The 18,487-nt window shown below is 47.8% G+C and overlaps 1 protein-coding gene across 1 annotated transcript in view; it reads left to right on the top strand.

Annotated features, from left to right (window-relative positions):
- The window catches only part of LOC123753171 (fibronectin type-III domain-containing protein 3A), a 237,145-nt gene that overhangs the window by 189,137 nt on the left and 29,521 nt on the right, over positions 1-18,487 (top strand). Inside the window, 1 exon segment of the mRNA XM_069311944.1 lies at positions 7,555-7,718. Coding sequence (XP_069168045.1) covers positions 7,555-7,718 — 164 coding nt within the window.

Genomic DNA, 18,487 nt, shown 5'->3' with positions numbered 1-18,487 from the left:
GAGAAGCGTGTGAGCGCCTGGTTGTGCTTGCACGGGGTTGAGCTTCGGCTCTTTGGTCCCGCCTCTCGATTGTCAATCAACTTGGTGGTTGCTGCTTGTCTGTGTGTTGAGATTGGAGGCCGTGATTCAGAGCAGGCCTCCTGCTTGGTGGTCAGATCAACCAGGCTTTTCGTCGCGGCTGCTCACACGCTGCTGTGTGAATCACAGCCTGAATGATCACGTATCCTTTGAAGGTGTTCATCAAGCTCTCTTTTTGAACACTGTGTGAGAGGTCACAGTGAAAGGGCTCACTGTGAGGGCATAGGTATGCTAGCTATGTATCCCCCATACTCCCCCTCACACACTCCCCCTCACACACTCCCCCTCACACACTCCCCCTCACACACTCCCCCTCACACACTCCCCCTCACACACTCCCCCTCACACACTCCCCCTCACACACTCCCCCTCACACACTCCCCCTCACACACTCCCCCTCACACACTCCCCCTCACACACTCCCCCTCACACACTCCCCCTCACACACTCCCCCTCACACACTCCCCGTCACTCCCCTTATGTATACGTAATATTCACAGCTATACTTATAAATAATACTTAAAAAACCAAACTCTTGTCGACCAATTCCATGTATGAGTGTCATGCAATAATAGCCCCCCCCCCCCATGTATATGTATACAGTTACTCCCACATCATAATACTGCTCAGATTCTTCAAAGTTTTGAGTATCTGTGGGAGGAACTGTAAACAGCGGCAGTGTGGCCACACTGTACCTCAGTGTGTGGCCACACTGTACCTCAGTGTGTGGCCACACTGTACCTCAGTGTGTGGCCACACTGTACCTCAGTGTGTGGCCACACTGTACCTCAGTGTGTGGCCACACTGTACCTCAGTGTGTGGTCACACTGTACCTCAGTGTGTGGCCACACTGTACCTCAGTGTGTGGCCACACTGTACCTCAGTGTGTGGTCACACTGTACCTCAGTGTGTGACCACACTGTACCTCAGTGTGTGGCCACACTGTACCTCAGTGTGTGGCCACACTGTACCTCAGTGTGTGGCCACACTGTACCTCAGTGTGTGGCCACACTGTACCTCAGTGTGTGGCCACACTGTACCTCAGTGTGTGGCCACACTGTACCTCAGTGTGTGGCCACACTGTACCTCAGTGTGTGGCCACACTGTACCTCAGTGTGTGGCCACACTGTACCTCAGTGTGTGGCCACACTGTACCTCAGTGTGTGGCCACACTGTACCTCAGTGTGTGGCCACACTGTACCTCAGTGTGTGGCCACACTGTACCTCAGTGTGTGGCCACACTGTACCTCAGTGTGTGGCCACACTGTACCTCAGTGTGTGGCCACACTGAGCCAGCAAAACCAACCATTGATTATCTTTCACAAATTTTCACTGGCTAGAAATGTCATCCAAATTTTATATTTCTGCCTGTGCTTGTACGACCTGCATCTTGCTGCCTGTACATGGTGGATAATAGCTGTGAATGGTGGATAATAGCTGTGAATGGTGGATAATAGCTGTGAATGGTGGATAATAGCTGTGAGTGGTGGATAATAGCTGTGAGTGGTGGATAATAGCTGTGAGTGGTGGATAATAGCTGTGAGTGGTGGATAATAGCTGTGAGTGGTGGATAATAGCTGTGAGTGGTGGATAATAGCTGTGAGTGGTGGATAATAGCTGTGAGTGGTGGATAATAGCTGTGAGTGGTGGATAATAGCTGTGAGTGGTGGATAATAGCTGTGAGTGGTGGATAATAGCTGTGAGTGGTGGATAATAGCTGTGAGTGGTGGATAATAGCTGTGAGTGGTGGATAATAGCTGTGAGTGGTGGATAATAGCTGTGAGTGGTGGATAATAGCTGTGAATGGTGGATAATAGCTGTAAATAGTGGATTTATAGTTGGTAAATTATATCCACTATCACTCTAAATCATGTGGTGTTAATTTATCCAGTATAGTGATCACTGTCAGATATCTAAACGTGAACTATAATGCCAATCCTTAGATGGCAATAGTTTAGTAATATTTTAAACTGCCTTGTTAAAGGATCACTGCGGTCAATTGTCAGAGCTATACCTAGCCTCCTCCCTGCCTGTCCCCGCCACACCTGCCCCGCCACACACCTGACACCCCCCTCACACACCTCTCGACCCTTGCTATTCCATCCTCTTTCCCCTTTCCCCCATTCAAAGTTCTAAATGATTCCTTACACAGGTTCCTGAAGGCAGTTCTGATGTTAGCCATGAAGTACCCTGAAGTACCAATATGAAGTACCCTGAAGTACCTATATGAAGTACCCTGAAGTCCCAATACCCTGTGTATCAACCAACTAACCCTTGGCTCTGTCAGAGGTCAACAACATAAGTTAGCATGAATATAAACCATAAGATCTTTCAACACAGGTTGGCTGTATACATTTCCTGTATGCTCGAGCACATTTGCGTGCGCATAGTTGCGTGCATGAAAGCACTCTCGGGCGCACCCTTGCAATGTGAGTGTAATCAACAATTTTCCTTCATCCAGTCAAGGGTACAAGGCCGCTGGCACTGTAGTGCGTAGTATATTACAGGCGTTGGCAAGGCTGTGCTTCTTGCTTGTGTAGGCTCAACATTCTTGTAACTTGCTGTTAGTTACTCTCCCGGCCTCAAACTATACGGAAAGGTTTTATTACCAGTCTAATGACGTTGATTCCGTCACAAGTCAAGCCTGGCCTCGGGCCGGGTTTGGGGTGTAGAACAACTCCCAGAACCCCATCAACCAGGTATCATGATTCTTCCAACGCTAGCTCCGGACCGCCCACAAGCAGGTATCATGATTCTTCCAACGCTAGCTCCGGACCGCCCACAAGCAGGTATCATGATTCTTCCAACGCTAGCTCCGGACCGCCCACAAGCAGGTATCATGATTCTTCCAACGCTAGCTCCGGACCGCCCACAAGCAGGTATCATGATTCTTCCAACGCTAGCTCCGGACCGCCCACAAGCAGGTATCATGATTCTTCCAACGCTAGCTCCGGACCGCCCACAAGCAGGTATCATGATTCTTCCAACGCTAGCTCCGGACCGCCCACAAGCAGGTATCATGATTCTTCCAACGCTAGCTCCGGACCGCCCACAAGCAGGTATCATGATTCTTCCAACGCTAGCTCCGGACCGCCCACAAGCAGGTATCATGATTCTTCCAACGCTAGCTCCGGACCGCCCACAAGCAGGTATCATGATTCTTCCAACGCTAGCTCCGGACCGCCCACAAGCAGGTATCATGATTCTTCCAACGCTAGCTCCGGACCGCCCACAAGCAGGTATCATGATTCTTCCAACGCTAGCTCCGGACCGCCCACAAGCAGGTATCATGATTCTTCCAACGCTAGCTCCGGACCGCCCACAAGCAGGTATCATGATTCTTCCAACGCTAGCTCCGGACCGCCCACAAGCAGGTATCATGATTCTTCCAACGCTAGCTCCGGACCGCCCACAAGCAGGTATCATGATTCTTCCAACGCTAGCTCCGGACCGCCCACAAGCAGGTATCATGATTCTTCCAACGCTAGCTCCGGACCGCCCACAAGCAGGTATCATGATTCTTCCAACGCTAGCTCCGGACCGCCCACAAGCAGGTATCATGATTCTTCCAACGCTAGCTCCGGACCGCCCACAAGCAGGTATCATGATTCTTCCAACGCTAGCTCCGGACCGCCCACAAGCAGGTATCATGATTCTTCCAACGCTAGCTCCGGACCGCCCACAAGCAGGTATCATGATTCTTCCAACGCTAGCTCCGGACCGCCCACAAGCAGGTATCATGATTCTTCCAACGCTAGCTCCGGACCGCCCACAAGCAGGTATCATGATTCTTCCAACGCTAGCTCCGGACCGCCCACAAGCAGGTATCATGATTCTTCCAACGCTAGCTCCGGACCGCCCACAAGCAGGTATCATGATTCTTCCAACGCTAGCTCCGGACCGCCCACAAGCAGGTATCATGATTCTTCCAACGCTAGCTCCGGACCGCCCACAAGCAGGTATCATGATTCTTCCAACGCTAGCTCCGGACCGCCCACAAGCAGGTATCATGATTCTTCCAACGCTAGCTCCGGACCGCCCACAAGCAGGTATCATGATTCTTCCAACGCTAGCTCCGGACCGCCCACAAGCAGGTATCATGATTCTTCCAACGCTAGCTCCGGACCGCCCACAAGCAGGTATCATGATTCTTCCAACGCTAGCTCCGGACCGCCCACAAGCAGGTATCATGATTCTTCCAACGCTAGCTCCGGACCGCCCACAAGCAGGTATCATGATTCTTCCAACGCTAGCTCCGGACCGCCCACAAGCAGGTATCAAGCAAGACGTTAAAAGCACTTCTTGCAGTCAGTAGAGGTTATAGTTAGCGATAGTTAAGCAACACTCACGCGGCTTTCCTGCCCTCGTTCCTTGGTCCATTGTTGCTCTCCCACCTTCCCTTCCCTGCTCTTGTCTACTACACTCCTCCACTTTCCTGTTACATTGTCTCCTCGGCTTGGCGCCGCCTTTGGATAATTGCTCACTTGAGGCCTGGTGGATACGGGTAGGCAAGCTGGAGTGTTGTGGACCACATGTGACGGGTGTTTGACTTGGGTGTCAGAGATGTGGCAGGTGTTCAGTTAAGTGTTGACGTGGCCTGGGTGTTGCATCACTGACAAGTGTTGACGTAGCCTGGGTGTTGCATCACTGACAAGTGTTGACGTAGCCTGGGTGTTGCATCACTGACAAGTGTTGACGTAGCCTGCGTGTTACTGCACAAGCTGACAGCGCTGGTACGGAAAGAAGTGAACATTGTCACTGGCAGTTGCCTGACTTTAGAACCTCGTCGTGGTTGCCATTGTTATAAGGGACTTTATCTTAAGGTTATTTAACTAATTTTCCACTTGGTTTCGGGTGTATTAAAAGATGTAAACGACTATTTTGCAGAGCAAACAGGTTGTTAGCCACATTAGATTACTGCCCCATTCATGCCCACAAAGTAGAACCACGAGAGGAATGTCAAGAGTGTACTTGTAACATGGGGAAGTGCAGCGATGGGCTGTTGAAGCAGGTCAAGTGATGGTGACCCCTAGGTGTTGTGTTGGTGAGAGGGGGGGCTGGGGTGTTGGTGAGAGGGGGGCTGGGGTGTTGGTGAGAGGGGGAGCTGGGGTGTTGGTGAGGGGCAAGAGTGTGTTCGACCAGACCAGTAGACATAGGGTAGGGACAATAGCTACCAGTAGGGTTCAGAATACTGTGTGAGAGAACACCGGGACACTTTTGCCAGTTGATACAAAGTGTGGTCCAGAAGTGGTGATGTGCGGGAGAGGTTGTGAGCGGTCGTGACCCTCAGGTGTGTGGAGCAGTGTGTGTGGCGCAGGAAGGTGCGTGTCACGGGGTGTCACGCGGCGTCACGCGGCAGCTCTTGCAAGCATGCAAGCACCAACATAGTATGCTTAAATGACCACACAACACGCTGCTCCTTTCATGAATGGAGGTACGGCCCGCCACACACGGGGGAGTCGTGTTTATTTCCCTAAAATCTATAGAGTAGAGTACCACCTCAAGTTGACCATGTTGTGTCCTAAATATCTTAAAGCCGTGTGCTTATAGCGAGTAGCCAGAGCATGGGTTCGAATCCTTATCACGGCCCCCTACTGATTTACTCATTGATACGTTGTCAATTTCTCCGGGCACCACCACAAATGTTCCGCTTCCTCCGGTGATGTGAGAGGGCGTGCGACTAGCCTCAAGGTCGGCCGGGCGGTGGTGCTGGTAAGGGAGACTTTCAATTAGCAGGGCGATGCCGGAATGGAAGTTGAGGTAGCGTAAAGGTGGTGGGTTTAGTGCCCCTCGCCTCACTCCTCCACACACCCTATTGTCACTATGTATTTAAGCACATTATTGCGTATATTACATGGAAGTTCAGTACATTTTTTTTTCTAAATATTGATGTGTAAAAATGTAGATTTGAAGGTTTAATTTGTTTTAGTTTCCCGGGGGATTTGAGGGCATGATGCTGCTGAAATTCGAGGAGGTAGATTAGCATTTAGCCGTTTTAAGTCCATTTTTTTTCATATGCAATTGATGGGGTTGGTAAACTTAGCTATTTTGTACGTAATACAATTCAGATGATGCAAGATGATATCTCCTGCATATCATCTCGCACTCACTACGGAGGCATTTATGGAGGTGGGTGTTATCTTGAGGTTATCTTGAGATAATTACGGAGTTTAGCGTCTCCGCGGCCCGGTCCTCGACCAGGCCTCCTTTTTGTTACACACACACCAGGAATATATTTGGAGTCGGTATCCGACTTGTAGTGTTGTATCATTATCACAGGCATTGACCCAACCCGGAAACTTGACACCCTAAAGTTTGTGTCATTGACCGAGGAGAAGTTGTAAAGTTATGTGGTTGCAGAAGTTGTGAAATGGAGGAGTTATCAGTTGTGATGATGCGAGAGTTGAGTGTGCTGTGAGCCCGCCAAGTGTGGCTGGCAGAGCCCGCCTGCTCCTCCTCAACTAGTTCCTATGCATGACCAGGAGGGCGCCATCAAACACCCGCCCGCCTTCACTTTGTCATTGGCTGCATTTTCTCAAGGCGGGACCCCGCCCACATATTGTATTTGTTTTTACTGGCAAAGGTACAACCTCATATGCCCAGGTGCTCTATATTAATTGCTCCACCAGGCTGTTGCTTGGAGCGGCCCGCAGGGCCACATACCCATCACAGCCCGGTTGGTCCGGCACTCCTTGAAGAAAACAATCTAGTTTTCTCCTGAAGATGTCCACGGTTGTTCCGGCAATATTTCTTATAGATAGTCGCTGGGAGGACGTTGAACAACCGCGGACCTCTGATGTTTATACAGTGTTCTCTGATTGTGTCTATGGCACCTCTGCTCTTCACTGGTTCTATCTAGAAATCAATGATTATTCCCCATATCACCAGGTGTAACCCGTATATATCATTTCAGCTCTTCTAATTTATTTTTTGTAGGTAATAATTGGGTCACTTTAGCAATACATTGTGTGTTTTGGTAGTTTATTATGGACTATTCTTCCCAGGACCAGATTCCTTGCGGGCAACTTCAAGAGGTTTCTGTAGTATGTTGTTAATACAGTCCTCATTGTGTGAGGTAGCTGCCTGTGATCTTGGGGGGGGGGGGCAGTGATTAAAATTAACACCAAGAAAGAGGTAGAGGGCAGCGCTCCGTGAGTGGTGGCCAGTCCAGTAACATTCTAAAACCTGACCTAGGATAACATTTATGACGTTATATAACGTAAAACAAGTGTTGTGTGTATTGTGTGGTAGAATATGGATGGATGACTGGATGGATGAATGGATGACTGGATGGATGACTGAGACTGACGGATGCCTACTTCTCTCCCTTGTGTTAGCTAAGGTTGGGTTTAGCAGAAGAGTAGAGATGAGGTATTGATGACCATGTACTTATCTAATTGTACTTGCTGGGGGGTTGAGGTGTGGCTCTATGGTTCCCCTGTGGTGGAGGGTACTAAGTGAGGTTGTGTCCCGCAGGTCCGGCCAGTGTGCGGATGGTGTCGACGAACTCGTCGCCGCCCATACCGCTGCCCGTGCAGGTGCCGCCGGGGCACGTCGTGCAGCAGATCGTGGACGAGACGGGTACCCTCAGGCACGTCATCCTCTCTGCCCAGCCCGTGCCCATGCCCATGTGCCCATATGTGAGTATCTTCTTGAAGTTATCTTGATTTCGGGGCTTTAGAGTCCCCGCGGCCCGGTCCTCCTGGGGGGGCTTCCACCCCCCAGGAAGCAACCCGTGACAGCTGACTAACACCCAGGTACCTATTTACTGCTAGGTAATAGGGGCATCAGGGTTTAAAGAAACTCTGCCCTGCCCACACCTCTGGCTATATACTGTTAGGTGGTATATTGCAGTTATACCCAGCTCATGGTATGCTGTACGGGGCATAAAAACAGGTCACATTAAAACGTCAACGTGAATATGGGGAAACAGGAGTAAAGTCAAGGTTAAAAACCTAAGTTTTAACACCTGCAATACAAAAGTCCAGTTATAATAACAAAATAATAAGGACGAGGAAAGGGGAATGGTAGGGAGGACGAGGGAGTAGGAGATAGTGGGGAGGACGAGGGGATGGTAAAGTGGGGAATGGTTATAGGAAGACGAGATAACATGAACACTAATCTCAATTCGATGATCCGGACACTAGCAACACTAGTATGTTAAGGTAAAGCATTACAAGATACACTACCTAACACCACAGTAATGAGCCGCTGTGGCAACTGGCCAGGATGGTACCCCAGCAGAGCGTCTCACCTGACTGACTACACTGGCTGGTTCCTGGCAGACCTCGATAGCTGGCCTCCAGGTGGCGGCGTGATGGTCAAGATTGATGAAGATTGAGCCACCCAAGAGGTGGCACGGGCATGAATAGCCCGTAACGTGATGGTGGAACTATCATGTCGATGGTTAAACAATGTGTGATGAACCACACATTGGCTCAGTGAATAAACAATGCAACAATGAGCATAGAATGTCATGTTACATATTATTATACAGTTGTATTCTACAATATACATATGAGACATGTATGACACTCCTGAATGGACATCGTGATCGATGTCTGCGTAAAGCCAATACCCGAATAATGGGAGCAATTGTGACTACTCAATACTTGACTACATTACACACGGAAATCACAATAGCGTGATGCATCAAATGAACAAATCCACAAGGGCCGTGACGAGGATTCGAACCCTGTCGTAGCTCAGTCCATTAAGGCAGTGTCTGGGATGCTCCCGGACGTAGGTTCGATCCCTCGTCACGCCCTTGTTGATTTGTTCATGTAATACTCACTACTGTTGTAACTGTGATGGTTAATACACAGGAAACACAGGTTCCCCATCAGTGTTGTGAAAGTCATTCAGAGAGGCATAACTTTGCCGACCTTTCACGGTGTTTAATTTGGAACTTAATAACGCCTCCAAGGCATTCTTGATCAACCGGACTGTGATTCATATATCATGCTACGAGCAGCTGTGTCATCGTGGTTGATGGACCAAACTGTGCCAAGGTGGGTATGTGGGCCTGCGGGCCGCTCCAAGCAACAGCCTGGTGGACCAAACTCTCACAAGTCAAGCCTGGCCTCGGGCCGGGCTTGGGGAGTAGAACTGCTCCCGAAACCTTCTCCAGGAATGCCCCAGGCTCGCCTTGTGACAACTTGCTCCAACAGTAGTGAATAGTACAAAGTTTGTTACTCGAGGGAGAATACATGGAATGGCAATAATTCGTCTAGGATAAAAGTATCCAGGGAGAGTCAGTATGGAAACTAAAGCTGAGCAGCTGGAGTATGTAGTGTGTGTGTGGGGGGGGGGGGGGGGGACACCACCTGGACCCATTACCTGAGAGAATGTGTCATCTTGGAGACATTACACATGCATGTAGTGCACAAATCTGGTACACATCTGTGTACTAAATCCTACACAGAGTTTGCAAAATACTCACATATACTGTACAGAATTATAATCACGTTAATGTGTTATCATGACAGGTAAATAATGTTTTGAAATTGTGTGTAATCGCGATTATATTTGTACAGACAATTATGAATAATTTTTTTTTTGGATTTGATATGGCTCTTTAATAGCTTTCTCCACTTTGCACCCACAAGGAATAAATTTTTTTTTATGTCATAGAGTTTGGTAAAGGTTGTTAAAGTCTGACGACGTGAAAACATCAGAGTCGCAGCTGTATCTGGGAAAATTGACAGGATGGACAACTCAACAGGTTTTAAACCAATGGCGATATGCAACACTCACTGGATGAGTGATGCTCATCATTTTATTCGCCCACCGAGGCAAAATTAAAAAAAGGATTGTTGTTGTTGTTATAAATTCAGCTACTAGGAATAAGTTCCAAGTAGCACGGGCTATGGTGAACCCGTAGTGGACTTACCTGGCACAGGAGCGGGGCCTGGAAAAGGATAGGTTCGACAGATAGGTGTGGGTATAATTGTATTTTCAGAATGGTGATTAGTTTTAGTAAAGCGGGGGCGGCCCTCCCCCCGCCTTTCCTCCCGGGTGTAGGGGGCGGCCCTCCCCCCGCCCCTCCTCCCGGGTGTAGGGGGCGGCCCTCCCCCCGCCCCTCCTCCCGGGTGTAGGGGGCGGCCCTCCCCCCGCCCCTCCTCCCGGGTGTAGGGGGCGGCCCTCCCCCCGCCCCTCCTCCCGGGTGTAGGGGGCGGCCCTCCCCCCGCCCCTCCTCCCGGGTGTAGGGGGCGGCCCTCCCCCCGCCCCTCCTCCCGGGTGTAGGGGGCGGCCCTCCCCCCGCCCCTCCTCCCGGGTGTAGGGGGCGGCCCTCCCCCCGCCCCTCCTCCCGGGTGTAGGGGGCGGCCCTCCCCCCGCCCCTCCTCCCGGGTGTAGGGGGCGGCCCTCTCCCCGCCCCTCCGAATAAACAAAGCTGTAACGTGTTTACACCGCTGAAAATAACCGCTCGCGTGGGTAGATAATTACTACATGATTCAGTGTGAAAATAATCTCTCGAATTGCTTTTTGTGTCGAATAAAAGTTAATTATTGGGAAGAACGTGTAGGATAGGTTAATGGGAGCAAAAACTTCCCACGATAATTGCAACAAAACCTGTCATGGGTGGTTGGTTACCGCGACAGTGAGAGGCTCCCGGGGTTGACTTCACCGGGATATTGCTGCTGCTGCTGCTGCTGTTACAGATTCAGCTACTCGGAACAAGTGCCAAGTAGCACGGGCTATGGTGAGCCCGCAACTTACCTGGCACAGGAGCGGTGCTGAATGTGCTGTGATATTGCTCTTTCTCTCCTGCAACTGAGAGTTGGTTGAACCCGGGCAAGGTTAGTTTACAAATTGGAACCTTAGTAAAGTAAGGTTCCAATTTGGAGCTTGCTAAGGCAAGGAATTCAGAAGCTTGCTTGATAAGTGGGTGACATGGCTGTTCCCTGATATGTTTCGTTGTAAAACCATCCTTTGGTAGATTCCCTGGCTGTCAGCTGGGAGGAGCAGTTACAGCCCCACTCCTGTGCCATATTCACTACGGGCTCACCATAGCCTGTGCTACTTGCACCTTTTATTCCGAGTAGCTGAATCTAAACCAACAACAACGTCAGCTGGGGTCAGAGTACACCTCCCCTGGGACTCCCATTGTCGTTAGGTGGTGTAGGTGGGTAGTTAAGGGCAAATCTGTACCGTATATTTGAGTATTTGGAAACTGTGTGTAGGATTTAGTCCACTGCACAACTGTGTAATGTCTCCAAGATGACACATTCTCTCAGGTAGTGGTCCAGGCGGTGTTCACCCCTCCCCCCCCCCCCACACACTGCATACTCCAGCTGTTCAGCTTTAGTTTCCATACTGACTCTCCCTGGATACTTTTATCCTAGACGAATTATTGCCATTCCATGTATTCTCTCTCGAGAAACAAACTTCCCACTTTGTGTTATTTCTGATTCCTCTTATAAATAGTTTTTTTTTTTTTTTTTTTTTCTCTCTCTCTCAATATCAGTGGAGTGAGTGGTCATTGGTAATCTATTAATGCAAAGTTACAAATGCAGTAATTTCATTTACGCAACATAGTACTTGCGTATAACCATTTTGTGGTGATCTTTATTTGCAAAATTCTACGTGAAATTTAGAACGACTCGATGTGTATACAGTACGATTATATAAATAAAGTTAAATGTAATTTATAGGGATAGTGTGTAACTCTACTAAGAATACACTAAATTAAAACGCCACTCCAATCATTACTCTTATCAAGGAAGAGGTCTTAATGCTCTTAATATATCAACATAAATAATATTCCTAATTAAAGATTTTTCCTGTGGAAATTTTGAGGGAGAGTGAAGGGTGTTGTATCAGCGTGTAATGGAGTTTGACGTCATGCATGGCCAGATTAAAGTGGATTGGTTAAGAGGCCAGCAGGCGGGCGCCCTCGTGTTATGCATCTGCACTAAGGCAGCCGGCCCCCCCTTCCATCCTCTTCCACTTGTTTAGATGAGACGAGACACGCCTTCCCCTTAGTCCACTATTGCCACCAGTTTCTTATACATTGTTTGTAGAAATCGCGTTGATTAATAATTTCTTGACAGTTTAGACTGATAATTTTTCAGTGCGGGGATATATGAAAAGTAATTAAAAGGAGATTGATAATGGATGAAGGGTAAACCGGAGTCAGAGCGGGGGTCGGGACGCAGGCGCTGATGGGGTTACCAGGCGTTGATGTAAACACAGACGTGTTGGGCGGAGACCGTGGGCGGTGGGCGCGGGGGCCGTCAACCTTCAATACTCCTCACATCCCTACACTCTTAGTCTCCTTACCACCATCACTCCCACTTAACTTGTAACTTCCTAAACGCACGTGGTAACAAGGCACCCAAAACAAGCCACTGAGACTCATGATTCTTGCCAGTGTCAGTAGTGAACAATTAAGAGTGCATTCTAATTGCATTGTAAGAATGTCAAGAAAGCCATTTCTTAAATGCACTAAGAAGTAAAGAGGTGGAGGCAAACTCCAAACACAGCTTCAGATGAATATATGATAGACTCGAGAACCTGTACACCAGTTAATTTGAAACCAGAGAGGCAGGACCAACTCTTGCAAGCACATTTAAGCAAGTACAATTAGGTGAGCGCCAGAATTAAAGAGGAGGAATGCTGGTGCTGCCACAAAAGAATGACTTAATATATTGGGCCTCATAGTGAGAGGTAGAGAAGATTTAGGTAAACAAGAGCTGACAGCATGTCCCCGCCCATAGGTTCATCCTATAGCCTATCCCTTAAATTGTGACTAGTCCACGCAGGAACCTGCAGGCGCTCTGCTTCACATCACTATTGCATTTCTATCCAGCAAGTGAATGCTGTACTTGTTCTAAATGTTTGTGCATTGGTGTATTTGTCAACAAGGAGGGGGCGTGAGTAATGTTCGACAAACTGATGCAAGAAACAAATATTTTGTTTAGTGTTTTAAAAGAATATGAACTCAAAAGTTGTTTAATTGGTTTCCACGCGTGTCGCGTTAGGCAGCCTAAACCGTTTTCTATGGCTAATAAATTAAAACATTGAATTTTATTTTTGCCCCAAAGCGCGAGTTTTTGTCATCACTTGTCCTCCCATAGCATAATAATAATAATAATAATAATAATAATAATAATAATAATAATAATAATAATAATAATTATTATTATTATTATTATTATTATTATTATTATTATTATTATTATTATTATTATTATTATTATTATTATTATTATTATTATTATTATTATTATTATTATTATTATTATTATTATTATTATTATTATTATTAGTAATAATAATAATAATAATAAAACAGGCACTAGCGAGAGGAAAATCGGATACATCTTGCATTCAGGTTAGTCTTACAGTACTTTCAAACAAACTATGCGCGTTTATGATTGCTTTATATGCCGTATAAAAGTCTGAAGATTATAGGATGTTGTGTATTAAATTAAGGCTTTACACAAGGCGCATTACTTTGGGAGAGGAAAATATACCGGAAGCCAGGGAAAGGCACAAGAGACGACACAGAGATTGGAGATCAAAGGTATGGGAAAACATGAGGTGGTTGTCTATTACACAAGTATCTGTGGAAGACGGTGAAGAAATACAACGAAGCGCTCAGTTCTTCGACTGGGGAAAGGCGCACACACCATACATCTTCAAGAGGAAACTAGATTTATTCCTCCAAGGAGTGCCGGACCAACCGGGCTGTGGTGGGTATGTGGGCCTGCGGGCCGCTCCAAGCAACAGCCTGGTGGACCAAACTCTCACAAGTCAAGCCTGGCCTCGGGCCGGGCTTGGGGAGTAGAACAACTCTCAGAACCCCATCAACCAGGTATCAACCAGGTGATCAACCAACTATTAAGAAGCTGAGTGCCCTCACGTATTGCAAGTTCCAGAGATCGTATTATCGCGCACCCCGCCCTCAGACTTAGCTCCTGGAATCTATCTGATCTTATTTTTAATTTTGCTCTGGAAGCCCTCGAACTTATTTATTTATCTTTATTTATTTATATACTAGCTGTACCTGCCCGTGCGTTGTTGTGGCTCAGCAACGCATGCACGTTGGCTCACAGCAACCCTCCCCTATCCTCCCGTCCTCCCCACCATTCCCCCCTCCTCTGTCCCCTCGTCCCCCCCCTTTTTGGGGGGGAGGGGGAGTAAAGAGGAAGGAGAGGCATAGGTGAAGGGAAGTATAGAAGTGGGAAATACAGTGAGTCGCCCCCAATACCATTCCCCACTCCCCCGTCCTCCCCACCATTCCCCTCTCCCGTCCCCCTTGTCCTCCCCAACATCCCCCACTCCCCTGTCCCCTTGTGGGGGATGGTTGGGAGGGCATGGACGTCCCTCCCCCACCATCTCCCACTCCCGTCCCCTCGACCTCCCAACCATCCCCCACTCCCCCATCCCCTCGTCCTTCCCACCATTCCCCACTCCCCACTCCCTCGTCCGATTCGTTCCTAAATGATCTGATGTTCCCATCAGAAAAATGGGAACATCAAATGATCTAATGTCCCCATCACTGAAAAATAAAAACGGTTAAAAAACGAGATGAAAAAACAATGAAAAAATAAAAAATAAGTATACTCACGAAATGAACGATATGATAAACAGCTCAATTCCAACGCAATGTCACACAAAATAATTAAATGAAAATAGGTATCTATGAAAATTCAATTTATCAATGCAATTGGAAACATTGAAATGGATCGTAACATGTTTAGTGTAGCATATGTTGCTTTCACGTGCAACAGATGGCGCTGTTTTTCAAAAAAGCAAGTTTTTACCTGTCACAGATGTGGCATCTATGTAGTAGGTATATAAAATCATGCGCGTATTCGAATGGAACAGTGTCAAAATTTCAAAGCAATTGGTAAAGAAGTTTCGGAGATTACAGCATGTGTTGCTCTTACGTCCAACAGATGGCGCTGTTTTTCATAAAAAAAACACGTTTTTTTTTACCTGTCACAGGGGTGGCATGTATATACTTAGTATATAAAAACAATCGTGTATTCAAATGCATCTTTGTCAAAATTTCAAAGTAATCGGTGAAGAACTTTCGGAGATTAGCGATTTTGAACACACGAACTTTTAAATTGTTATTTATATAGATATAAGTTCTTACATTCTTGTAAAGCCACTAGTACGCATAGCGTTTAGGACAGGTCCTTAATCGTAATTATTGGCCGGAATACGATCCACAGAATCGTTTAACAACCAGGTGACCATTCACTGCTGGGTGAACAGAGGCTACAGTTAACGGTTGCCGCCCAGTCAATCCTCCCCGTCCAGGATATGAACCCAGGCTAAAGGGCTTGCGAAGCGCCCCGCGAATGTTTTACCACTGCGCCACGGGGAAAGCCAAATGGGTGATATACGACGGTTTGTATATTGATAAAATAAGTGAATTGATAATTTCTTCTTGTCAGTAAGTTAATTTCTGCATATTGGGTACACAATATGTGTGTGGTCTGGTCAACTCTGTCTCCTATGTAAGTTTCCTGAACTGGAATTTTTCCTGGTCTCCATCAGGAAGTCGCATTCCTATAGAACTGACACTCGTTACTGAATAAGTTCCTATAGAACCGAGACTCGTTATTCAGTAAGTTCCTATAGAACCGAGACTCGTTAGTCAATAAGTTCCTATAGAACCGAGACTCAACAAGTTCAAGATAAAGATGAAACAAATATAATTAGATGTTTTAATAATTCATTGTGTCGAGTGACAGGAAGCCAGTGTGTGTATATACGCGTTAGGCTCGTATCGTTGTCCCCCCCCCCACCAGGGTCGAACTACTGACCCTTACTAGGATGTAACCTAACAAGCTGACTCCTGGGTACCTGTTCACTGCTAGGTGCATAAGGGCATTAAGTGATGGGAAACGTGCCCAACCATTTCTGTCCCACCCGGTATTTGAACCCGGAATTCTAGTGTTTTATTTACAATTTAAGTTAACTGATAAAAGTGAAGCCGTGCACAGGTGTCGCCATGGGTGTGCAAGACAGTCCTTGCACAGCAATGGTGATTACTATTTAATTTATTTGAAATTTTGCCCCTAGCGGCGAGTTTATTGGGCAGCGCCACTCATCCTGTGAGTGGACACACCGCCATAGTGACAGTATTGGGCAGCGCCACTCATCCTGTGAGTGGACACACCGCCATAGTGACAGTATTGGGCAGCGTCACTCATCCTGTGAGTGGACACACCACCATAGTGACAGTATTGGGCAGCGCCACTCATCCTGTGAGTGGACACACCGCCATAGTGACAGTATTGGGCAGCGCCACATCCTGTGAGTGGACACACCACCATAGTGACAGTATTGGGCAGCGTCACTCATCCTGTGAGTGGACACACCACCATAGTGACAGTATTGGGCAGCGCCACTCATCCTGTGAGTGGACACACCGCCATAGCAGCATGTACAACACTCCCCAATAGGAAGAAAACCCGCTGGGTTGTTCACCCTGTCACTTGTACCCAGACGCAGCTGGGACCTATTAAATGTTTAAATTTTGCCCCGAGGGGCGAGTTTATTGGGCAGCGTCACTCATCCTGTGAGTGAACATACCGCCATAGCATGTACAACACTCCCCAATAGGAAGAAAACCCGCTGGGTTGTTCATGCTGTTTGTGACCCGCCTGGTGTTGTGGCGTCTGAGCCCTCCAGATGAGTCTTACACCCCGTCACTGACGTACATACTGCCCAGTGATGGTTGTCAGTCACCCGCCCTCCCCCGTCTCCACTCTGGTTGTATAGGCCTAGAGCCTCCTGCAGAGGTCCACACCTGGTCGCTCCCCCCCCCCCCCTTCCGGAGGATGTGCCTCCCCCTCTCTCTCCCTTAACCAGATCACTTGGGCTCTTGTTTGCCTGTCTATGTGGCTTTGCAACAAGTTTGGCTGGTCCTTTGCTTTTGCCTGATATTTAGCCTTCAAATGGCTGTCGGGCTGCTCTTTCGAATCCGGTAAAGTCATCTGTGTAATATACAGTGAATCTTAACAGTTGTTCCTGCTTCCGCTTCACTCCCTCCCCCCCCCCCCCTCTCAAAACAAAATTAATGAAGGAACATAGTCATGAGAATGTATAACGAATTCATCGTGTTTTTTTATCTATCCTTCGTCCTTCCCTACGAACTCCTTACCCCTTCCTCCCCCGGTCCGTGTAAAACCTCCCCATGCCACCCCACACTCATAACCCTCGCTGCACACCCACCTTTACCCATGTTCCCCAGGCCCACCCCTACAGATAACCCCACGTAACTCCGAAGAGAGGTGACAGGGAGGGGGTGATTATATTTCCCCGACTGAAAAGTATCGTTAATCGCATTTTGTAAGCAAACGGTAGGAGAGGAGGAGGCGGCGGGAGGCGGGCGCATAGGCAGCAGTGTCTTGAGGTCTGGCCAGGGGATGTGGCTGGACACTTCAAGCTGATAGTCTTCCCGGTGCCACTCACAAACCTCCATGCTGGCCGCACACGCTCCCCTCCCTCTGTCTCTCTCTCTGTCGCGCTCTCTCACTCCAGACTTCCACACCCACCTAGTTAACTGCCACCACCACCACTAGAATACCTGCAGAGTATTAACACCTCTAACTAAGGGATACAGATTTAACTGAATTTATTTTCTATCGCCCCAAACATTTGTTGGGTGGGTGAAGCATCAGAGGGGAGGTTCAGGGGCGTCCCCCTGAGCTGGACAATATCCAGACTTCCCTACAATAGTACAAGATCGTGGACTATTCTGCTGGATGATTTTATAAGTTTGAAAAGTAACCTTGGAGAGGCGGGAGAAGGGTTGATACACCTCGAAAAACACATCTGTAAACGAAAATAATTGTTCGTTTGGATGAATAACATTTAATGTTGTGAATAACGTGGAAGGGTTCACAGTCTGGGTTGGCAGAGTGGTTATCCTGCCGTAGCAGCAGTCCAGTGGTCCCCAGGTCGATCCTCCAGGAACTGACTGACTTTCATTCCAATTCTGACTTCTTTTTTTTTAATAGCTCACCTACTTAAAGATCTTTATTCCGTCACGGGCAGGTGTTCCGCAGAACGATTAACATAGCGGGTCTCCGACTAGGCCTCCTGGTTGGTGGTCTGGTCAGCCAGGGTATCAGACGTAGCTGCTTCCCAGTCTGACATATTTGTCACAGCCCCGTTAATCAGGTATACTTTGGAGGTGTATAAAGTTTTTTTTTTTTTATCTTTTTTTTTTCAACAACACCGTGAGAGGTCAGTTAGTTCTGACCCTTACGTGTAGTGGAGAAAAGTTAAAAAAAAAACTTGCTCCATTAATGTTGATAGCTCTCTTAGCGGTACCTATTGCACATCTGCTTTACAATGGTTGACAGACCTCGTAGTGTTGCTTAGTTTCACAGGATAAGCCAGGCTGTTTGGCGTCTGGCTGCTTGGCGTCTGCCAGCAG

The sequence above is a fragment of the Procambarus clarkii genome, chromosome 71, assembly GCF_040958095.1.
Source record: "Procambarus clarkii isolate CNS0578487 chromosome 71, FALCON_Pclarkii_2.0, whole genome shotgun sequence".
Classification (NCBI taxonomy): domain Eukaryota; kingdom Metazoa; phylum Arthropoda; class Malacostraca; order Decapoda; family Cambaridae; genus Procambarus; species Procambarus clarkii.
Note: the sequence above shows the minus strand (reverse complement) of the source record. Positions and strands in the feature narration are given on the sequence as shown.